Source organism: Polypterus senegalus, chromosome 2 (genome assembly GCF_016835505.1).
Source record: "Polypterus senegalus isolate Bchr_013 chromosome 2, ASM1683550v1, whole genome shotgun sequence".
NCBI classification, from domain to species: Eukaryota; Metazoa; Chordata; class Cladistia; order Polypteriformes; family Polypteridae; genus Polypterus; species Polypterus senegalus.
Window position 1 is genome coordinate 100,974,050 of NC_053155.1, and position 25,469 is coordinate 100,999,518.

The following is a 25,469-nucleotide window of genomic DNA, read 5'->3' on the forward strand; positions in this document are numbered from 1 at the left end:
ACTGGTGGTGCGGTGAAGGAGATCGATAACATCCTTGTGGGCAGACGCTGAAGGCTCTTGCAAAACTGCAAGTGCCCAGTTTGTGAATTCTGTCCATAGACTTGTTGTTGCTACTCTTAGGATCCAGCTTAGGTCCAGTAGGTTATCACCTACTAAGAAAATGAGCCTGGACTTGGCCAGACTCCAAGACCAGGCTGTTTCTAAAGAGTTTGCACGCAGTTTGTGTGAGGAACTTTCAGATTTGGGTACAACTGCCGATCCTAATGTGATGTGGGAGACCTTCCGTGACAAGACCCTGAAGGTTGCTGAGGGTTGTATTGGTGTTACCGGTGTTCCCAGAATGAGGTGTTTCATCGAGAGGAGTTGCAGTGCACGGCTCAATGGCAACTCTGGTCTGTACCTGGAACTGAGAAGGACGGCTGCGAGGGCTCTGAGGGGAGATATAGAGGCGTTTGTTAGAGGAATCTGTGAACAAGTGACCCACGTCCTGCTTACAGAGGAGTCAAAGCATTACGCACATCTGAATCTGTTCCTCAGATAGGCTTAGTCAGGGCAACTGATGGAACGATCCTTACGGATGACCCTCTGGGCTGGCTACTTTGAGCAGTTGTTCAAAGCTGATCCTCCGGTTAGGATGTTGGATATCTCTGGATCCATGGTTCTTGAGGCTGATCCCCCAATTAGCTGTGAACCACCCAATCTCACTGAGATTGCACAGGTGGTGAACCAGCTAAGCAGGGGAAAGGCTGCAGGGATCTGTGGTATCCGGGGTGAACTTCTCCAGGCTGGTGGTAAGGCTGTCCTCCTGGCATTGCAAGCAATCTTTGCTTCCATTTGGGAGACTGGCATCCTCCCAACTGACTGGAAAACGGGACTTGTCGTCCCTATCTTGAAAGGGAAGGGTGATCATCTGGATTCCAGCAACTACAGGGGGATAACACTGTTCTCAGTGCTGGGTAAGGTCCTTGCTAGGGTTGTCCTCAATAGGATCCGTAATCACTTGCTCACCTACCAGCGACCGGAACAGTCTGGTTTTACGCCTAAGAAGTCTACCATCAACCGCATCCTGGCACTAAGGGTTCTCATTGAGCACAAACACGAATATCGGCAGAGTTTCTTTGCAACCTTTGTCGATTTTTGCAAAGCGTTCTACTCAGTTGATCGAGCTACCCTGTGGGACATCCTGAGGGTTCGTGGGATCCCCTCGAGGTTGCTGGATATCATGGCTGGCCTGTACACTGGTACTGTGAGTGCTGTGCAGAGTGGAGGCAGGACCTCTGCGTTTTTCCCAGTTGATTCTGGGGTTTGTCAGGGGTGTGTTCTGCTCCTACTCTGTTCAGTGCTTGTATGGACTGGGTATTGGGCAAGGTCGTGGGGTCCTTCAGCTGTGGGGCATCTGTTGGTGAAGAAAGATTCACGAATCTTGACTTTGATGACGATGCTGTGATCTTCATGGAGTCAATGCTCTGATCGGGGCGCTCGAGAGACTGAGTGAGGAGTCTGAGTGTCCTGGATAAAAAAACAAGATCCAGGCCTTTAATGACCTTTTGGGCACAGCCATCGGCAGTGTGTCTATTTGCGGAGAGAGTGTTGACCTTGTTGAGAGATTTACTTACCTTGGCAGTGACATTCATGTCTCTGGTGACTCTTCCTGTGAAGTCAATAGATGGTTTAGGAGAGCATGGGGTGTCAAGAGGTTGCTGGAAAGGGGTATGTGGCGCTCCAGAAATCTATCCAATGGACGAAGGTCCAAGTCTTTACAGTCCTGGTGCTTCCGGTCTTACTATATGGTCGTGAGACATGGACGCTATCCTGTGACCCGAGACGAAGACTGGACTCCTTTGGTACTGTGTCTCTTCGGAAAATCCTTGGCTACCGCTGGTTTAACTTTGTGTGGTATGAGCAGTTGCTCATGGAGTCCCGAATGAGGCACATTACCTGCATTGTGAGGGAGCGTCAGTTACGGCACTACGGCCATGTGGCACATTACCCCGAGGGCGATCCGGCTCATGAGATCCTCATTGTTGGGGACCCAAGTGGCTGGACCAGGCCAAGGGGTCGCCCACGTAACACCTGCCTGCGGCAGATAGAGGGTAGTTTCCGGAGGGTAGGACTGGACCGCATGTCTGCCTGGGGGGTTGCCAACTGGGATCCTGAGTTGTTTCATCGTGTAGTGGGTGCAGCAACGCACTGTGCATGCTCCTTAACTTGACTCGGTTGACCTTTAAAACAGCATGACAAGGTGTCATTTAATGCAAAAGACGTACATCACTACATAACTTATGCTCTGGTTAAACAGGATGCATTACATAACTTGTGTTCATACAGAATAATACAGAAGAATTCATTTAAAAATACGACTCTGCTTCAGGCTTTCTACATGCAGTAGTAAATAAGTCCCAGCAGTTCTTCACATGGTATAACCATAAAGACCACTCGCACAACATGAGCTCAGCCACATTTCTTTGAACTTTAAAATGTACTAACCATTTTCTTACATAGTATATCATTTTTTGACCTGCTTAATCTTTTCTGTGTAATTGAAGATCTGTTTAATTTAGCCAATTAAATAATTTTTTGCTTTTTCTTTCCTGAAAATTTCCAGAAAACATTTACTACTACATGCATTGTACTTAACTGTTTATACTTCTTCTGAGAAAGGATGGTTCTGTACATGGAAATGCTTTGTCACTGAGCTTTATTAGGCCTGGCCCTCCTTGTCAAAGTCCTGCCAGTTTCACGGGCCTGCTTCCATTTCACACTCCCCAGACAGATGAAGCTGGCTATCTGTTACATGTCACGTGAGAACAGCAGGCTGGCACACCGACTTTGTGAGGCACCTCCTCATTCTGCCAGTGTCACTGTAGAAATGACATGCATGTTAGGTGAACAACTGGCGATGCCAGGTTGAGCGCCTGCCGGTGTGTGTAAGAGTATGCCCTCCAGTCCATGCTCATTTACTGCCTTAACCTTAGCTTGTAAAGGAAAAGAAATGATTAAAAAACAGACATTCATGAAAGTGCTTAATTCGTACTTACCCTGGGTGTGTTCACCTACTGTAACTAAAATGCAAGTTGGACACAAGGAAGTTTTGCTTGTAGCATACTATGAATACGAACAAACAAACAAAAAGAATAACTAGAAATTTTTACTAAAATCAAAACAAATTTATTTACTTTGCTGTACAAATATAGAGCCCTCCTAATTAGTGTACAAACTATTATTAAAAATACTATTTACAGATTTATAAATATGAAAAAAATATTTAAAAAAACTTGATCATTTCTAAAAAATAAAATATACACATTTTCACAGAAATCCAGATACTTCTGCAAATTCATATTTAAAATATGATTATTTTTTATCTGAAAACTGTGCAGCAAAAATCTTGGCTATTCGGCCCGTTTCTTCTTTGCTGATAGTTGAGGAATGCAAGTTGGGCTTTTGTCGTCGGGGTCTTCTGAAATGTTCCTTTTCCTGACCATGACTGACCTGAAATAAGACACATTTTGGATGTAAAATCAACAGTTTCTTTTCCATATTTCCACCAAGTCAATCATTTAAGAGCTCCCACGGTTCTTTTACACTGAATTTATGAAACATCTGCAGAGTTATCTTTTATATTACGCTGCTCCGTGGTGCTGTGACCTGCACTGCACCTTCATGGCTCCATCACTCTAGGTCGGAATTTCAGCCCAGCCACTGCCTTTTCCCCACCGTGTCTACATATTCCAGATTTCCTCTCACATTTCCAGGCCATGCGTGTTACAGCGACTGTAAATGAGTGAGAGTATGCACAAGTTACGCTCCGATGGACTGCTGATTTGTCTAGAGTCACTTTCTGTCTTGTGCCCAGCGCTGTTGAGATACTGCTGAGCTACCTGTGATTTTCAGTTACAATATAAATATCTGTCATACTTTTTTAATTACTTTAATGCCGGTGCATGGTAACCGGTAAAAGTTACTGTACATTGGGCTTTAACTCAGCATTATCAAAATCCTCCAGTCCAAAGTCATGGAGGACCAGGGTTCATTGTGTGGAAGCAACAAGTTTTAACAATAATAAAAGTCACACGATGGCTTCCCTTTATCAGACAGAACCTATGCTTTCAGCCAATTGCCTACAGATCATATGCAGTGTAAGGCTTTACTTACATTTTGTTTTTGTAACCTGGAAATTGGCCTAGGAGGTTCGCCTATGATAAGCATACCCAGAATATGAACCACTGTGTGTGGTCAATGGATATAACCCACTAGACTGACCCGCCTTTTAAGTTGACCACTTCTTAAGGCAATTCAATATGTAGATCAATTTGATATTTTATACAAACTCATTAATTTGGTTATATTGCATTTGAGCTGTATTACTTTAATACTCATAGTTTCTGTTATTTTTGCCATGAAATGTAAACTTTTTTTCTATATTGAGGTCGCCCTTTTGAACCCCCCTGATATTTACTACGTGGTGTGGCATTTGTACTCCATCAACATTAATTATTTCCAGCGCATTGCGCACAAAAGCAAGGGAACAATGGGAGCACCAGAACTCTGCTCACATCATGTCGCTTCGTACCAAGCTGCAAGTAGTAAGTCTGTGATAAGCAGAATACCGCTACACTTTCCACTCAATCACGACCGCTTTTATATAGTAAGAAAGATTCTCTGGCTACCTACAGTTACCTGAATATAAATAATCTGCCAAGGGACAGTTAGGCCTACATGCGAGATTCGTCCAAGCTGGTTAACACCACACTTCTTTTATATCAATGATAGTAATTAATATATTGTGTGCCAGGAATTGAAATTTGAACAACATACAGTCAGGGGGCCTAATTTGCCTTTAATTATTCATTTTTGTAAGGTCTGACTACACTGTGTATAATCCAATTTTTCTATCCAGTCTTTCCATATAAAGGCCAATGGAAGAAGAAGCCTCAGACAACAACAGAAGGAACCAAACCTGAAGAAGATTGCCAGTTTGCTTGCAGGGAGCAGAAACAGACCCACCAGCAGTCCTCTATCACACTGCCAGCTCAGTATGTCAAATCAAACCTACAGCCTGTGTTTGGACACAGGGAGAAACCCACAGTGAATGAGAGGAGAGCTTGCAAAATCTGTTGTAGGACGAAACTTGGTTCCAATATTACTTAATGTGTTAAGCTTTATGGAAATACATCCATCTGATGCTTTTCTGAGCAGCGCAAGGGCTCTTTGAGTCAATCTCAGCGGCTGAGGCCATAAAGACAGAAGCAACCAGGAGTGGGGCTCCAATCTGTCACCTGGCAGTCAGACCCACACCCACATCTACTGATCCTGGACCAATTCAGAGACACACAATAACTCGCACAAAGACAGATGGAACACACAAAGTCCACTCAGTCATGTCCCAGGCCCCTGAAGCTATGGAGCTGCAGTGCTTACCATTTTACTACCCCATTATAATAAATCCAAAATTAAAAAAAAAAAAAAAAAAACACTAATGAATTTTACACAGGTATAAAACTGTGCCAAAATAATACTTTTCCTCTGAGAAAAGGCAACCCTGAACAATCTTATTCAGCCACAGTTATTTTGCCCTTAACACAAAGATAGAGGTGAGGCGTATATAGAGATCAGAGCAGTTTTACTTCAGCAGACTGGCCATGTTTCTCAATCCAGCTTCATATTCTACTTAATCTTTTGGTTCTGAAGCGGGTTTTCACATTTACTGAGACTTGCTTATAAAACAAAAAGATGCTCTAAGACCTACTGTTTCCTCGTTATCACTGGTTTAGCAGCCATCTCCCAGGTTAGCCTCTTGAACCCCAAACCTTTCTCCATGGTCCTGTGTGACCTCTGGTGGTGAGACCCCTTCTGTTTATGTCATTCATCGCCACCTCCAACTATGACTTCTCTGGCCTCTCTCTGGACCTCATCTCTACCGCCTCCATCATGGGACATTTCTTCAGGCAGTCACCATCACAAGCCCTGGCCGATTAATTACAAAGGCCTGCTGCTTTGCTGAATTCAGAGTGTGAATTGCTCAGCAGTCATCATGTGTGCCAGTCTCTGAGTGTGTGTACCCATGAATGGCATCTCTCCTCAGATTGGCTTTATTAGGGTCTGATTTCACAAAAATGGTTCTTACTTATCCAGTTGATAATAATAAGCAGGCAGCCGTTAGTTTTCAGGTAAATTCAACATGAAGCTTAACCCCCAACTGCCGCTATAATTGTTTTTATTGCATGAGGCTTTGTGCAATGATTCAGAATGTTTCTCCAAAACATAACAATAGAAAATGTGTTATTTACAGTAAAACAGTATTTTGCAAATTTACTGCTGGTGGAATGCCCTCAGCCTGCTCATTTTGCATGTACAATAACCTCACGTTAATCTTTTCAAAATGCATGCAAAACTTGAGCCTTAGACCTTTACCTTACACTCCAACTGTAGCATTAGAAGTAAGCAAACTAAAATGTAAAAAATAGCTCATTAGCCAAAAAAAAGGTAAAAAAGTTGTATTGTTTTTTTGTTTTCCTATTCATAGCAGTAAGGAGTATGAGTCAGCAGTGCAAAGCTCTCAGAGCTCACAGCTAATTTTTAGCTCCACTCCTGAAACACAAACAGAGGCAATGACTGGAAGAAACAAACGTCTCGGACCCTGATTCCGTGGAATGTGGTGGGCAACTACATTCATGAAGATTAGAAAAAGTACTTCAGTCCAAAACAATCAGGTGCTTGGGCAAAAATAAAAACTCTGAAACGAAATGAATAAAGGCGTACAACACAGAATACAGGGAGGTCACATCAATGTGGGGCTGAACTCAAAGAAATCACTCTGAAATGGCCGTCTTCATGCCTGCCACGATCTGGCGCTCACAATGAAAAACAACTTCAAGACATTTTTTAGATGCATGTGAATACAGCTTTCTGTGTACAGTGAGCTAAAAGGGTTTAAATGAAGCAAAAAAAGTACAATGTTTTGCCCATTAAAATACAACTATGTTAAAAGAGTGGGTGGTTAAGGGAGCTTTGCTACTCTTCTAAATTTTGTTAGCATTTCAGCATACTGTGAACTCTCTGAACTGCTGCACAGACAAAAAGAACAGGAAGAGGCCTGATGTGTGGTTAAAGCTTTAGAACCTTTTGCACTCATCTTAGAAAAGATAGAAACAAAAAAGTGCAATATTTTTAAAATTGAAATTAAGATGATATTTAATAGCATAAGGTTTTAAGGTTACACATAATATCTGACTCTTAACCATAGGTCAAAGGAATTCATTTTTATTCTGAAATAATATTTAGTAATGTTAAACCATATTAATATGCAGTCTATTCAAAATGTTAAAAGATCCGGCCAAAAGAAGTCACTCTGTGGACTCAAAAGGTGACAGGTATAAGGAATGGGCATATGTTGACATGCAAGTGAGTGTACCCGCGATGTACTGGGCACCCCTTCCAGGGTTAGCCCCATGCTTTGCGCTGAGCCTTGCCAGGATAGTCTTTGGACATCCAGCAACCCTGGATTGGATAATGCAGGTTAGAAAACAGATTCATGGATGGAAATGTTACTTTCCTAGGAGACATGTAAGCAAAGCTTGTGAGTGAAGCTGAGAAGTCCTGGCTAACTTTAGTCTTACTGACCTTTCAGTACAGCTTTGGCTCTGTGTGTCCTACATCTTGAGCTGAACCTCAAGAAAGGCTAAGAATCAGTGTGACAAAGTCCATAGTTTCCACAGGGCATTTAAAGTGCATACTTTTGAGCAAGAGGTTTTCCTTTTTATTATTTTGAGCTACATCATTTGTATGAAAATGTGCTATATAAATAAATGTTGTTGTTGTTTTGAATTTCAGAGAGGAAAATCTGTACTGAAGAATATGTGCATAGCATGTGTCTACCAACCATGAAGGCGTCTTAAAAACTGTGGGTGTCATGCATGAAATGGTCTATTAAAACAGGAGTTGCATTGTGAGACATCACTACTCATGTGTGAAGTGATGGACACGCCTGGAGAAGTGTGAATGAGACACTAGGGACGTCTGAGCTAAACAGAAAAGATGAACTGCTAGCCGTTAAACACCACATCAGAAATCGAGGATGCAGTTGTGTCTAAAGTTAATGATTATTGTTTGATAATGTTGCCTGATTTAGAGACGTAGGCTCATGACACTCCAATAAAAATGGCAGCTAAGCTGTAAACTGATCAGCACTTAGTTCTGAGTTGGCTTAGTGAGCACATAAGCTGGACAAGTGCAGGAGACCCAAACTTGAAGAGAGAACATTACAGGAATTGCAAATGGACGCCTTGGTTCTGGCTGAATTCAAGTATCATCCATCAGAAGCACTTCTCCTGCATCTCAAGGGATGTTAGGACATATAAAATGTTATATGCAAGCAGACTAAATGAGCTGTAGCAAGTGTTTGGTAACTGACGTATGGCTGAATGCAGGTGGTAAGAAGGAAGCCTTCCATGTGTTGCTAACGTGATCTCTCCAAATCTCATCACAAAATCTCAATGGGTCATAGAGACTAGCTGCAGCAACTGCTGAAGCAAAGGCTCAGGTCTCAATGACTAAACAATGGAATGCAAGACTTCACCCGGACTGTTGTCACCAAGGATGAGAAAATACTGACCTTGACTAGGGATATCTCCGAGAGATTAAATAGGCCTCTGAGGAACACTTGGACTCCCAGAGGAGTCTGTGCTGGAAACATGTGGTAATGTTGGCTCCAGATCCTTGACAAAACCCACCACTTAGTTACACATGGTGTTTGAGAAGCTCTGAATTGGCAAATTGTGGGCAAAATACCTGGAATGGCAGACTCGGGTGCTGGTGCCCATTTACAAAACAGGGCTCCAGGAAGTGCATTCCAGTTAGTGAGGAATCACACTTCTCGGCGTCCCTTGGAAAGCCTATACCAGGGTACAGGAGAGGAAACCCCAGCCAGCAAGACAGACCTTGAGTTTAAAGTTCAAGGTTTTTATTTAGTCATGCTAGCAGAAGAAAACAGGAAATTTACCAACTCAGCTGCACCCAATAACAAACAGAAACAAACAGCTTACACAAAAAGTATGAAAGGTTTAAAAGGACTGCTAAAGATTCAGAGTTGTCTTGGAACATTGGGCCAGCTCTTTCCTCTTACACAGATATTTGAAGGATCATGCATCAGTTCTATTTACCTGTTCTGACCACATCTGTGTACTGATTTAGTTAGCATAGGTATAAGGATTTGTCAGAAGATGCTCGACACTTAACTGTGCTTAAACCATTTGCACCACACTTTTTATCAGGACAAAACTTACTAAACACGGCACAGGAGAATGCTGTTCCTAGAGTAGTATTTCTGATTGTGCCCACTGTTGTACCTCAAATAGTTAACAATTAAACAAGCTAAAGGGAAGGAGAACAAAAATATTATTCCCTGAGATCTAAGGAGGGGTCTTCCCCATTTCGTTTCCCATTTGTTGGATGCCTGTGTGAGAAATTTGCAGGGAGCTGCTTGAAAGTCTGTGCTGGTGCTAAAACATTTGCAGCTGTAATTGCTGGTGAGTAACCAGACTGAACCGGTTTCAGTGATTTGCTTAATGACCTTTGTACAGAAATAGTGATAAACAAGTGCATGAAACACAACCTACTGCAAACAATCTTGCACTTCCATGTCACATATTCTTCAAACTATTTGTAATCTTCTGCTTTCTGTTTAATAATGTGACACAGAAAGCTTATTTTATACAATAGCATAATTGAAATCTAAAAACAGAAATTTAAACCCGGTTTCACTCAGCTCTGACTGGCTACTGTATAGAAGCTGTGAAAACTAAAAATGTTAAAATAACCAATAAAAATGATAGCAAGGTCTTAATTTTCTTTTTTTAATTATAGGCCATCACTTGGTTTAGCACATTTTTGCTTTAAAATGAAAGGACCTATTCAATTAGTCTATCTGCGCATCTATAGGAGCTGTAACTCCGGAATCAATGAATCAATCCTGGAGGTTCTTTTTTGTTGAGCAGAGGAAACCATCTGTTTTTCACATCAATATTCTTTGTTTTTAAAAATTAAAAATGCTGAACTGGACTGTGTGCCATTAACTTCAGACTACTTATTGTGCAATGTTTTGACCTTTGGCTATGCCCCCATGTCATATTACTGGTGAACTATAACCATAGTGGGATTGCTTTCTGGCACAATATGTGGCATCTGTAATGGTTAATTTCTGATATGTGACTGATTTCTCTTAAAAGTCCACAAATATAGTAAGAGGAACTTTGCTAGCTCAATTTCATTGCAATGAAATACTTTATTATTTTGAAGACAGAATGTTTGAGATAAGGCAGTTTGCCTCTTTATTTATGGTGTCCGATTTCATTGTACTCTGTACCCACGACAGTATTGACCCTATAAACCCTATATTCATCACTTCAAATGCATGGAACAGTCACAATATGATACTGATTATAAAATTCACAAGTACTGCTTAGCTGCTCATCCCCTCAAATATGTTAACTCTATTCTATGTGGGGAAATAAAAAGTATGGAAATAAAAACACAACATACTGTCCTTGTATTGTTCAAAGTGGGTATCTTACGGATTCTGTTAATTCCTCGGGTAGCTATCTACAATTGCTAAAGCAGGGGCTTTCCAAGAAAAGACCCCAGTGGTGTTCTACTGAAATACTTAGGGTTGGTTAGTACATTTTGGTACAGAGCAAGAAAACACTGTATATCAACACCCTATTCTTGGTGGAACCACAGGTATCTAACTTAACTGCTTTATTTGTTGACCCACTGTACCCACATATACTGCTGGCCAGTTTGTTCGTGTTCCTTTCAAAATTTATATATATATATATGTGTATGTTTAAAATTTAGGAGAAAGTTGTTGAAATAAAATTGAATTCTCATATTCATCACACTTTAATTATATAGGCTAGACATGCTTAGCAAGTTGCCTCCTTGGGCACACACAGCACCCCCAATTCTGTCGGCTCCTATTCCTCATAATTAAGTATAAAATATATACAAATTTGAAAGGGGGTGTCCTCTGTGGATTGTTGATCATGCTTATATACAGTGAGATGCAAAAGTTTGGGCAACCTTGTTAATAGTCATTATGTTCCTGTATAAATCGTTGGTTGTTACGATAAAAATGTCAGTTAAATATATCATATAGGAGACACACACAGTGATATTTGAGAAGTGAAATGAAGTTTATTGGAATTACAGAAAGTGTGCAATAATTGTTCAAACAAAATCAGGCAGGTGCATAAATTTGGGCACCGTTGTCATTTTATTGATTCCAAAACTTTTAAAACTAATTATTGGAACTCAAATTGGCTTGGTAAGCTCAGTGACCCCTGACCTACATACACAGGTGAATCCTATAATGAGAAAGAGTATTTAAGAGGGTCAATTGTAAGTTTCCCTCCTCCTTTAATTTTCTCTGAAGAGTAGCAACATGGGGGTCACAAAACAACTCTCAAATGACCTGAAGACAAAGATTGTTCACCATCATGGTTTAGGGAAGGATACAGAAAGCTGTCCCAGAGATTTCAGCTGTCTGTTTATACAGTTAGGAACATATTGAGGAAATGGAAGACCACAGGCTCAGTTCAAGTTAAGGCTCAAGTGGCAGACCAAGAAAGATTTCGGATAGACAGAAGCGACGAATGGTGAGAACAGTCAGAGTCAACCCACAGACCAGCACCAAAGACCTACAACATCATCTTGCAGCAGATGGAGTCACTGTGCATCGTTCAACCATTCGCACTTTACACAAGGAGATGCTGTATGTGAGAGTGATGCAGAGGAAGCCTTTTCTCCGCCCACAGCACAAACAGAGCCACTTGAGGTATGCTCAAGCACATTTGGACAAGCCAGCTTCATTTTGGAATAAGGTGCTGTGGACTGATGAAACTAAAATTGAGTTATTTGGGCATAACAAGGGCGTTATGCATGGAGGAAAAAGAACACAGCATTCCAAGAAAAACACCTGCTACCTACAGTAAAATATGGTGGTGGTTCCATCATGCTGTGGGGCTGTGTGGCCAGTGCAGGGACTGGGAATCTTGTCAAAGTTGAGGGACACATGGATTCCACTCAGTATCAGCAGATTCTGGAGACCAATGTCCAGGAATCAGTGACAAAGCTGAAGCTGCGCCAGGGCTGGATCTTTCAACAAGACAACGACCCGAAACACTGCTCAAAATCCGCTAAGGCATTCATGCAGAGGAACAAGTACAACATTCTGGAATGGCCATCTCAGTCCCCAGACCTGAATATAATTGAAAATCTGTGGTGTGAGTTAAAGAGAGCTGTCCATGCTCGGAAGCCATCAAACCTGAATGAACTAGAGATGTTTTGTAAAGAGGAATGGTCCAAAATACCTTCAACCACAATCCAGACTCTCATTGGAACCTACAGGAAGCGTTTAGAGGCTGTAATTTCTGCAAAAGGCGGATCTACTAAATATTGATTTCATTTCTTTTTTGTGGTGCCCAAATTTATGCACCTGCCTGATTTTGTTTGAACAATTACTGCACACTTTCTGTAAATCCAATAAACTTCATTTCTCTTCTCAAATATCACTGTGTGTGTCTCCTATATGATATATTGAACTGACATTTTTTATCATAACAACCAACGATTTATACAGGAAAATAGTGACTATTAACAAGGTTGCCCAAACTTTTGCATCCCACTGTACAGTACATATACTTTGAACGATAGGCCATTGGTGGTGAAATACATGCAATATTGGGGAGAACTGAAGTGTCCTCTTGGAAGTCCGACCGTGATGTGCTGTTGCACTTCGGTTCGCAAACAGAAATAGTGAAGTGCCAGTAAGGTGTACAACAAAAGCCATTAGTGACTGCATGCCTTGGTAAGTTTAAATGCTTCTTCATATCAGTAAAAGAATCTCCCAAGTGGCAGACACTATGGTGCTATATAGTTGGTTGCTACTGGCGCTCCTACTACAAGACTAATACAGTGCATCTGGAAAGTATTCACAGCGCATCACTTTTTCCACATTTTGTTATGTCACAGCCTTATTCCAAAATGGATTAAATTCATTTTTTCCTCAGAATTCTACACACAACACCCCATAATGACAACGTGAAAAAAGTTTACTCAAGATTTTTGCAAATTTATTAAAAATAAAAAAATTGAGAAGCCACATGTACATAAGTATTCACAGCCTTTGCCATGAAGCTCCAAATTGAGCTCAGGTGCATCCTGTTTCCCCTGATCATCCTTGAGATGTTTGTGCAGCTTAATTGGAGTCCACCTGTGGTAAATTCAGTTGATTGGACATGATTTGGAAAGGCACACACCTGTCTATATAAGGTCCCACAGTTGACAGTTCATGTCAGAGCACAAACCAAGCATGAAGTCAAAGGAATTGTCTGTAGACCTCTGAGACAGGATTGTCTCGAGGCACAAATCTGGGGAAGGTTACAGAAAAATTTCTGCTGCTTTGAAGGTCCCAATGAGCACAGTGGCCTCCATCATCTGTAAGTGGAAGAAATTCGAAACCACCAGGACTCTTCCTAGAGTTGGCCGGCCATCTAAATAGAGTGAGCAGGGGAGAAGGGCCATAGTCAGGGAGGTGACCAAGAACCCGATGGTCACTCTGTCAGAGCTCCAGAGGTCCTCTGTGGAGAGAGGAGAACCTTCCAGAAGGACAACCATCTCTGCAGCAATCCACCAATCAGGCCTGTATGGTAGAGTGGCCAGACGGAAGCCACTCCTTAGTAAAAGGTACATGGCAGCCCGCCTGGAGTTTGCCAAAAGGCACCTGAAGGACTCTCAGACCATGAGAAACAACATTCTGATGAGACAAAGATAGAACTCTTTGGTGTGAATGCCAGGCGTCACGTTTGGAGGAAACCAGGCACCAGGCCAATACCATCCCTACAGTGAAGCATGGTGGTGGCAGCATCATGCTGTGGGAATGATTTTCAGCGGCAGGAACTGGGAGACTAGTCAGGATAAAGGGAAAGATGACTGCAGCAATGTACAGAGACATCCTGGATAAAAACCTGCTCCAGAGCACTCTTGGCCTCAGACTGGGGCAACGGTTCATCTTTCAGCAGGACAACAACCCTAAGCACACAGCCAAGATATCAAAGGAGTGGCTTCGGGACAACTCTGTGAATGTCCTTGAGTGGCCCAGCCACAGCCCAGACTTGAATCTGATTGAACATCTCTGGAGAGATCTTAAAATGGCTGTGTACCGACGCTTCCCATCCCACCTGATGGAGCTTGAGAGGTGCTGCAAAGAGGAATGGGCGAAACTGGCCAAGGATAGGTGTGCCAAGCTTGTGGCATCATATTCAAAAAGACTTGAGGCTGTAATTGCTGCCAAAGGTGCATCGACAAAGTATTGAGCAAAGGCTGTGAATACTTATGTACATGTGATTTCTCAGTTTTTTTACTTTTAATATATTTGCAAAAACCTTAAGTAAACTTTTTTCACGCTGTCATTATGGGGTGTTGTGTGTAGAATTCTGAGGAAAAAAATTAATTTAATCCATTTTGGAATAAGGCTGTGACATAACAAAATGTGGAAAAAGTGATGCGCTGTGAATACTTTCCGGATGCACTGTATGTCATGTAAAAGTAATAACAAAAGACAAGAGGGAGCAAGATACCAACTATACACTGTACCACCAGTAATTTGCTTCTACTTCAAGAACTGGGACATTGTAAATAGTTCATATTATTACTCTCTCTCTTGTTGTTTTCTTTACAATTCTTAAAACATTTAATTTATTATACATCCCATGTCAGTGTTCAGCCTGTAAAAGTCAATGTTGTATGTAACAAGTCAGAGTAAATCACGATTCAGTTGCTTTTGACTTAAACCCTCCAAAACTTTGTGACCACATAAGATTATACATCAGAGCACTTCATTCAAGTTATATTGAAGCTACTATTTTTTACAGGAGAAGCTACAGGGTGAAGTTATATTTATATCCCAAATTTCCATTATTCCTACTGATTACTTGTTTGAATTCAAAATAATTTGGTTTTGTGTAAACTTGTGTTTTTCCAATGACCATCAACAAAAGCCAAGGTCAGTCATTAGGAAAAGCTAGTACTGTACTGATCAACAGCATGAATGTTTTATTCCTGAGCAATCGTATGTAGCATGTTTAAGAGTAAGGAGCTCCAGTGAACTAATTATATTAACCCTTGGTATAAAAACAAATCTAATATTTATACAGAATATTTCTTAGTTAGTTTAACATAATAATTCTGATACATCCAATTAACAACACCCTAAATTGATGCACATCGTCTTAGAAAATGTCCTGCCTGAAGCTGGGTAACTTTACAAGTTATTGTGCTGTTGCACGTAAAGTTTGCACTTTTTTTAGAACTGTATGTAAGATGTCCCTTCATCCATGCTTAGTAAAAAAAAATCTAAATGGCCAGTTACAAATAAACCTGCTATAAAGTGGAAACATATTAAGATCCAGATACTGTATTACATATGCATTCTTGAAAAAGCTATGATACTTTTTACAGTGGAATAGAACCTGCCAATTGAACTGCTGATGTTAAAACATGAAGCTATCTTTAAGCAGATAAAGATGTTTGGCAGAATCTTTTTACTAAGCCATAAACAATCTGTCATGTTCAAAGGGAGACTGATGTTTCACGATCAAACAAAACTGTAAATTCACTATTCTGTATACCTTACATGTGATTTATATCCTTCAGTGTTCTCAGAATGTGTACAGAGTTCTTGAACTGATATTTCCTAGGTTTTTGTTGAGGGAGTATTATGGTCATGTGGTGGTTAACCAACTGGGTTGGAGTTCTGGCCTAGCTGCTGTCTGTCTGGAAATCATGCTCTGCTGTTTTTTGCATTCGTTCTTTTCTGGTTGCAGTAGTTTTCCTCCTGCTTAGGTTCATTGCTGAATTTGAATACATACATAAATATATGTGTAACGTACAATTGACTGGCATTATGCCTAGGAAATATTCCAGCCTTGAGCCCAGTACTCCCAGGATAGGCTGTGGCTCCCCAAGACCCTGAACAGGCTAAGGAGTCATTGAAATAAACACTATCTTACTGGTGAATATCTGTAACACAATGACAAAGATATTACAATGAGAAAACAAAAAAAAAACTGTATTCATTCTTACATACCACTGGCAGAAACACTAAACAACTGTTTATAATATAACACTCAAAAATATTGCGTTTTACATAAATAATATCAAACCACAGGCAAAAATTTACTCACGTCAATCTGTTATGAGTATCAGTTATAAGTAATCAGAAACCTTTAATGGGACTGAATACCTGACTAAGATTTGCCTTACAAGCTCCTTGACCACTGCCTATGTAATTTTGGCAAATACTCTGCTTAATTTAGAGCTTGTGGCTCTTTAAGAGACTTTTGGAGATGGGATATCATGACTGCCTGTTGCAAAAGAGCATCATGGAAAGTATTTCAGTGATGACGTAAACGCCAATGACATCTCATCTCCCCCAACGCATACTTTTAAACCTGGACATGACAGCTGTTTAGAAACAACCCTAGCAAAATCTGAAATGCAAGCAACAGTCTTTGATGCAGTACTGGTGTTATGCTATGATTGTTTAGAAATTAATCAGATGTGGTTTTAAAAAAATCTAAATTACTTTGCATCTCTGTTTAGATTTTTTTGTTTTCATAATTTAAACTCCTATTGTTAAACGTATTCTGAAAGATAAGCATACTAAAAAGGTGATTAGAACTACTGCAGCCAAAAAAAAAAAAAAGATAATCAAAAATTTCTTCACTTCATAATTTAATAAGCTGTGCCAATGTGCTCAGCTACTTTAAACAACTAAAGTTATAATTTTATTACTGAATACAGGTAAACTAGGGGTGTCCAACTCTGGTTCTGGTGGGCCGCATTGGCAGCAGGTTTTCATTCTAACCCTTTTCCTAATCAGCGAGCAGTTTTCACTGCTAATTAACTCCTTTCCCTTCATTTTAATAACCCGGTTTTAAAGGATTCAGTCCTCTGAATTGATTTGTTTCTTCATTAAATGGCTACCAAACAGAAATAAGCCAACAGATGACCAGCTAAATTGGTATGTCAAAGTCCAGTCAATTTCACTTCAACCAGTTTCTTAATGAGAAGCCAATTCTTGCTGTTAATTGAATATCAGGACTTGTTGCTGCTCTCATTCTGCCACAGCAGACTGTTGATTTTCTGTTTTTTCTAAGACTACCGTCAAGATGTTTTGGTGACCCGAGCAGACCAACATAACTGAGATCTTCACCTTAATTTATTTTCAGGTTAGCTGGTAACGTGGTGGCCTGTTTTGTGTCTCATTATTTGCTTGGCTGCTCATTAAGGAAAAAGAAACAACTAAGGGGTCTGAGTCACGTCAATTAAAACTAAGGTAAAACAAGTGAATCAGCAGCAAAAATGACTCTCTAATTAAGATGTGTAGAATGAAAACATGCAGCCACTGCAGCCCACCAGAATGGGAGTTGGACACCCCTGAGGTAAATATTAAAAACGTTTAACATGATAATATAAACACAACTTGCTAATTCAGAACATTATACAATATCTTCAATATTTGTATGTTAAAAAGAACAATCAGTAACCTTCCCACTATCAATGTTTCTGTTGGACACTTCCAGTAATGCTTTTGTTGCTGTTGCTGTTCAGTGGCTAAACCCAGCATGTACTAGAGAAGTGTCCAAGTTCACAGTGAAAGACAAAGACCTCAGTGTGGGGGAGTTGAGGGTGAGAATGTTTAAAGAAACCATTCATTGTCTTAACTGGTACATACAGTATATGAAGCCCAAAGTAGAGTAAACTATAGCAATGCTCTTGGTTGCATTGTTGCCTCACATATTTCTTCCTATCATTGATATGGTAATGACAGTGACTTTTGTTTTCTGTCTTTCCTTCATCATAGAGACATCCTTCCAGACACCAAAGTTTTTAAAAGTTTCATGGTCTGGGTGGTGAAACTACAATTCCAGCCCACACTTTCAAAAACAAAATTGACTTTACATCTGCCTTAACTCCACACTGCACCATTACATCATTATCCCTTTTGTTATATACTACTAATAATAAAAAGAATACAATTTATTTATATAGCGCCTTTCCTACAGTAAAAAGCACAACAAGTGTCAAGAAACAGTGTGCTTTCCTCAGCAATAATCCTAACTTCTCCTTCTTTTGGTTCCAAGTCAACAATGTCTCAAAGTTTGGCACTGTACCCAAAAACACATCAGCTCCTCTAGCATTCATTGGTTCATCCAGTTAAAAATTTCCATTGTATTCAAATTTATACTTGTTCTGATTTAAATTTAAAATCTTAGTATTTGTTTACAGAGCCATCAGAATTTTTGTCCACTGCATCTCTAGATCCTGATAGCAGGGTATGCACCCCACCTCAGGTCTACACAGACAGCTGATGATACCAATTCTGAAGTGCAGAATCTCGGCTGCTGTTTGCAACTTTTTAGTCCTGACACTTTAATGGTAAGACTGCCTTCTCATTAAATTCAAAAACACTAACTAAATCTCACAGTTGTCAGCCTTTTCAGCTTTTATTTACCCCTGAAATCTGACATTCCATACACGTTCCATATGGTTATAACCGAGCACTTTTATGGGGATTGTCATATCTGTCTTCATAAACAGTGCTTAGATATGTAGCTTGTTTTGTATAAACATTTGCTAAATAAATAAATGCAAACAAAATATATAAGTGAGCGAGTGACTATATATAAAAGTGGGTATTAAGAAGGCAGAAATCAGTCACTCAGAGACGGTGGAAACAGGAAAGTCTGTAAAACGTGGAAGCAAAATCCCATAAAGATAAGGACATTTCATTAGAAAAGGTGTATGTGTTTTTTATTAGTAAGTCTACCGCCTCTAAGTAACGGAAGTGAATGGTATGGACTTGTGTCAAGGCTCGAAACCCACAGTTGACAATATCTAGGAAGTCACTAAATGGTCTTAGGGGAATCTGAGGAAAGTTTTAGGGGGCCGGGCTCTTTCACACAAAATCAAATAACTAATTAAAAAGGGGCATAAACTCCCTTTGAAGACTGAAAAGCTACTATTAGAATGGACAGCAAGGAAATGAAAAAGGTGACCTCATAATAGAATGTTATCAAATAAAAGTGTTACAATATAGATTGACAATAAATGTAATTGGAAACTAAAAATAGCAATACACCTACAAACAGCATATATAAAAATTCACACAGTATCTTATACTTAGGAAAATTACAACACAAAAATGTACAAAAATACAGTGTAGCAGAAAAAAATAGGATTTAGAGAAGAAAGCGACATAATAAAAGAAGAAAGCAACAAATTAATAAAATGAACCTGACCTTTACAGTTTAACCGTATAACAAAATGGAACTGGGGAGCTAACGATAAACATGAGAAAAAGGAGTAAGAAAGAAAAAATGCATAATAACATTAGTAAGTACCTTTAGCCACAAACTAAAAACCAAAACACAAATCTTTAAAATATTAGGTGTATATTAGAGTTCCGTAAAGATCTGTGTTCATGTTGAACGTGCCTTTTTTCTGTATCAATACTTACAATCAATTTCGTACTCCATAAACATTTAAAAACACCTAAACATTTTGTAAAGCCGTGTCCCAAATTGATTTTTGTCATTATATCATTTATGTTTAATTCTACAAAATATTTATGTTATTCATACAATACTTACGTTAGCTAAACTAGCAGATGAGCAGGTATTTGTAACGCTTAGTGCACGCATGGATGCCTCCAAATCTGAAGTCGGTAGGAAGAAGTTTGGAATAACAACAACATCAGATCTAAATAATTAACATTAAGGAAACGACAGTGCTATTATCCAAATTACAATCCTTATAAAATAGCAAACAGAATACTAAAGTCACTGAAATTATACACAATTGCAACTACCTACACTACCATTAACAGTTAAACAAATGCAGTCAGCACAAGAAAACAAAATCAAAACAGAAAGTGGCCAGAAAAAAAATATACTGGTATGAAGTACGACTCTTAAACTTGTTAACTATTTTCTAGTTCGATTAATTTATTAAGGAAAACTCAAAAAAAGACTGCCAATACAGATCCCCCATATTAGAGTTTGTGGTACATTTTGAAGGAATTAGGTAAGGAGTTTTGTTTTATTAACACTAATTGATAAACTTGTTAAAATATTAAAGAAGCACCTTAACGATGAGTGCTCAAGTATGAATGGAAGTGAATTAACAGCTCTTATTTAGAACATAGTGCCAATTTTAAAGGAAACTGAAAGTGATTAGTGATGAAAATTCCAGAAAAACAACACTGAGAATTCACTGGCAACTTCAGCGATGCTCCAGTATTCAGCACGAGAGCCAAATAATGTAAACTGACAATTGACAAGCATAAAATCTTTGAGTGGTACTTAGTAGAGCAAGTGTTTAAACAGAACTTCAAAAACCTTGGAGAGGTAAAAGTTAAAGGAGAAACAAAAGCTAAACAGAAAATGAACTAAATTATTATTTCATTCTTCATTTATTTTTTCAAATCAAAGTAGGCACAAGCAGAAAGACGTTCCGTGCTCATTGAGTTTAAAATAGAACAGTTCAATGTACTGCAAGCAATACGTCAGTTGAAGACTAACAAAACTGGTCCTGACTAAATTTTATCAGAAGTAGTGGAACAAATAAAAGACATTATGTATAAACTATTAGTAAGTATATTCCAACACCCACTTCAGATGAGAGGAAAACCCGCCAAATGGAAAATTACAAACGTGAGCCCAGTCAAGGACAAGGATAACAAAATGGATCCTAGCAGTTGTAGAGTACACCTTAATTCTGCCTCATGTGCAATAATTAAAACTATACTCCGGTGACAGCATATATTTAGAAAAACTAACGTCCTACAAAACTGACAGTATTTGTGAAAAACGTGACAAAATGTTCTCTGCCATTGCCCTAAATGCTTGAGCTGAGTCTAGCTGAAGCAGGCCTAGAAAAGAGATTTGCAAGACATAACCACATTAAGGATATTGCTTTTAAGCATTAAGGACTGAATAAAATGTTATTAATGAATATTCCATTTTGCTTTTTTATCGTATGTTACATTTGGAGTTTTCATTTTTTGAGGTTTGTTGTTTCAGTATATTTGCTTAATTTGGAATATCCATCTCTCCAGCCAAAGTGCAGGTTAGTTTAGGCTGTCATTATGGTACACCAACTGACAGTACCCAACTCCTTTTTTTATTTTAATTTCAAACATTTACCTTCTGCCTGTTGTGTTATGACACCTTCTGTGATTGCCCTATTGGAAAGGTTTTCCTCATACAGGGGATGGCAGGCAGCTTCACAATGAAAATCTAAATAAACACCAGACTGGTAGCTAGTATACAAACTATATTCACGCCGGGGCGAACACTTGGCGGAGATCTTCCAACTGCCAGTACGGTCACCTTAAGACCACAACATTTACTTAAATTTGTAGCCTCCATCACTATCATGTAAGCATAATATGGTTCTGTATGGTGGCAATTTAGGTATAGGTACAGCACTGAGTTAAATGTAAACAATAAAATAAATTAAATTTATACAGTACTCTTACTTTAGCACAGATTAATTTTAAGTGTACAAATGTTACATTCCTGGTACACTAATACTAGATTGTGAATTTGCTCTTTTAAGAAAAAGTACATGAGAAGGAAGCTATATTACTACACAATTATCATCCAAGTAAACCACCTTTACTTTAAAGAAATGTACTATATAGTGAATTAAAGTATTTGCAACAAAATCATATACAGAATGGAACATATTTTCCAATAGTAAATCTGATTTGAAAAGACAAATACCACATCGACTGTAAGCTACTTAAAAAAAAAAACCAAATAAAGGAATGAAAGAGGATTTCATGGTTCACTATTCTGTGCTGTCTTTCAAGAAAACTTCTCCTTTTCATGAACCTTCCATATTGTAACACAAATCTAAGTCCATCGTATTATAAATTGGGGGATCCAACTATAATGGATAAGCAATAATACAATACTTTAAATGCACCGTGGGATAAAGTTCACTATACGTTGCCTATACAAAATAAAATGTGTTTAAAATACTAATCTCTGAATAAATCCATACTTTGAAGATAACTTTACTAAATGGACATAAAAAACAATGTGGCCAAATAATCATAAATACATACAGCAGCATTACTTTGTTTTTTTTAAATCTTAAACGCATTCTAGAAAGGATACATTTTAGTGGATTGGTCACTATCATCATCCAAAAAGGAAACGTGAATTTCTGAACAGTTGCTTTCTTCTACATTACAGGCTGGTTGAAAAGAAACAGAAGGTAATTCAGATTCCACATCTTCAGCAGTAACTGTATCTGCTTCATTCACACCTTGTGTCACTGTAGGAATAGCACTATATGGAGAGTCAGAGTTCTCATCGTCCAGGCTGTCCAACATTGGACTGGTGTCTGACCTTTGCTCTCCTTCTGTAGCAGCATTCTGCTCTGAAAATGGCTCACCAGCTCCCTCTGGTTGCTCAGCAAAATGTTCAGGTTCTGACACTAGACTTGACCAGGGACTTGTTTTATCTGTCAGTGCTGTTACATCATTCAAAGTAATTGGCTGGATAACTGCTTCTTCATATTCTTCATCAGTGCATGGCTCCTCTTCCCTTTCAAGCTCCAGTAACAAACTTTCTTCATGGGGTGAATTTTGTTCAGCTTCCTCTTCATGAACTAGAGATGACGATGCTGAATTGCTGATATTTTCACTGTTGTTTATGGTTTGCAAATCTAAATGAACATCTAAAGTATTTTCCTTGTTATGGCTTTGAAGAGGCACTGGAATTTCAAAAATGCCGCTGCTGTTGGGAGGTGAAGCAACATGTTCTTCAGGTATGATCCCTTGTGATCTTTCATTTAAACCTGTATAATGGGAAACTAAACAAAAAAAAAAAATACAAAAAACTTTAATATATGTAATTGCAAACACCATCCTCAAGTGGTAAAGGATAGAAACAGCAACACTTTATTGGTTTTAAGAATAACTGAAAAACAAACAACCACAACACTGCAATTTATGGAGATAATGTACAAGTTGATGTGTTCGTTTTACACATTATTGAAAATAAAAAAAAAATCCATTACAATACTATACTAGGTATTCATGCTTTGAACTAACTTATTTTATTTGCCAGTTACTCGGAATCATGCAACAGCACTGACAGATAAAGCAACCCCTTGGTCAGGTTTGAGCCTGATCAATTTACTGTGCAGCCTGAGAGAACTGCTGAGCCATTTCCATAGCAGAATGCTTGTTTATATCTATCAGTGTGAGATGTGATTAGTCAGAGTCTATCCAGGCAGCATTGGGTTGAAGGCACAAACAACAACTCGATGGGACACTATCCCAATCTATACCATATTTTCTCGTACACTCACACTGATTCATACTGGCCTACATTAGAGTTGCCTAAAGAACATGTGAACTCTGCGAAATTTTAAATCAATACTCCCGACAAGTAAAGCAGCACTGTTAACTACTGCAACACTCTTTTTTGCTACTTATGTTATTCAAAATGTGTATCAGGCAGAAAAAAATGGTACACTATCAATAATTTTCAAATTCATAAAGTAGTTATAAGTGCATCTGTAAATACATCTATGGTTGAAATGTTTATTTACAACTATTGACTGTATTTTATTGCTAGTACATATGGTAACTTTAGCCAAAAAAACTGCTCAATATCTAAAATAAGTAAGCCTCTGCTGGTTAAAAATCATTTATCCTAGTCTTCATTTGTTAAAAAAACATGAAGGAGGACATACTTTTCATTTAATAAACATAGTATATGCTGATAAATTTCCCTAGTGAAATCAATCAGTGTGCTCTATTAATGCAGATTAAGTACAACAACCTGTCTCGATGTGTACACATATTAGGGTATTACATAAATATGGACTACTGCTAAATTTCTGCTAAATCGTCTTGATCCATACCATAACAAGCACTTTGTATAAACGTCTGAGGGAAAGTCAAACCACGATGATATCTTTTTTTATCCGGCAATTCTCCAAAAGCTATTGGCTCTAAATTACTTGAACTGCATCTTTGTTTGTACTCTTAGCTACACAAGACTGACTTTAAAAATTCTGTAAGTCTGAACAGTATAGATTTGTTTAGAATTTTCAAAAATGGTTTCTTGCCATCCAATCAGTTTACTTTAGTGAAGTATTATTGAAAGTTTCTTGAATTCCAATAAGGTAAACAAAAAAACTAAATGTGTCAAGCAGTAACTTTTCAACTTTTAATAAAAGTAGCTGTAAATTCCAAATACTCTTTTTCTTCTTAAACTAAATATTATTATGTTGTTTGTTTCTGCTATAAAAACCTTTTGATATAGTTTACTGAATAAACAGATATGCCAGATTAAATTATTACAAATATTTTTTGGTTATAATTGATATTGATTGGTATTGGATTTTTTACTGATTTAAAGTTTGTTAGTGAGCACTTACTTGAATGTTTTACTCTACAAGCAAATAGAATATGCCACAAATCATATAAAATTTAATATAATACATGCAGGTAGTGTAAAACATCTGTAAGTGTAAATGGTTTATGGGTAAGTGTAAAATGGACAAATTGGCATATATCAATATTAACAGAGCTACACTACCATTCAAACGTTTGGGGTCACCTAGAAATGTTCATGTTTTGTATATACATTGATCATTTTTATTATCAAGATATCTTTAAATTGATTTTAAAAATACAGCCAAATTAATAGTGTTTATAATGGCCATAACTGCTTGAAATGATTGATTTTATATTTATTATACACATATGGCTGCAAAGACCGATTTCAGCAACAAATCCTTCAATGTCCTAATGTTAACACCCGTAGCTTATTGTGAATTAGTCATGTGCACGTGCTAACTGGTTATTAGAGAAACCTTTGTAAGTACATTAATACTGTTGAAACCTGTTGTTCTGTTCACTTAGTGGACAAAGATTCATTGATAGGGGCTTTTGGAGATTTGTTATGAGGTAGATAAGATAACCTTTAGTAAAAAGGGTATGATTTAAAATATATTTTGTACGCAAAAATTTGCAATAAGGCTAAAAATGTATTTATAAATGTTTATAATATAACATGATCTCTTTCAATCTGTTTAACTCATTAATTGATTCATCAGCTTGTGTGGGTCTCAAATATGAAATGCTATAATGACCACGGTGCATGGCACCCGCATAAAATATTACCCTTACCTAACTTGTGTAAATGTAGTTTTTCCAGTTCTGAATGTTGAATCAGGCTGAAAGTGCATGGAGAGTAATGACAGTCACTAAAGACATATAAATAAAAACATATTCTTGCACAGGGTTCATGAAGGCCATGGTTATTGTTTATAAGAATAATTAATTACATGACAATGCACTAGTCTTTAGTAGGGTAAAA

The 25,469-nt window shown here is 38.4% G+C and overlaps 1 protein-coding gene across 2 annotated transcripts in view; it reads right to left on the reverse strand.

The window, feature by feature from the left end:
* Nucleotides 1–3,185: 3,185 nt before the first annotated feature.
* c2cd3 (C2 domain containing 3 centriole elongation regulator) overlaps nucleotides 3,186–25,469 on the reverse strand; it is a 92,785-nt gene continuing 70,501 nt past the window's right edge. The window contains exons 31-33 of one of the 2 annotated variants that reach the window (XM_039744277.1): nucleotides 22,248–22,947; nucleotides 19,713–19,821; nucleotides 3,186–3,492 (exon numbers count right to left, since the gene is read on the reverse strand). In XM_039744277.1, the coding sequence (XP_039600211.1) occupies nucleotides 3,355–3,492; nucleotides 19,713–19,821; nucleotides 22,248–22,947 (947 nt within the window). In that variant the 3' untranslated portion in view covers nucleotides 3,186–3,354. Of the gene's footprint in view, nucleotides 3,493–19,712; nucleotides 19,822–22,247; nucleotides 22,948–25,469 lie in introns of those variants that run through there. The other variant, XM_039744278.1, reaches the window with a different exon arrangement.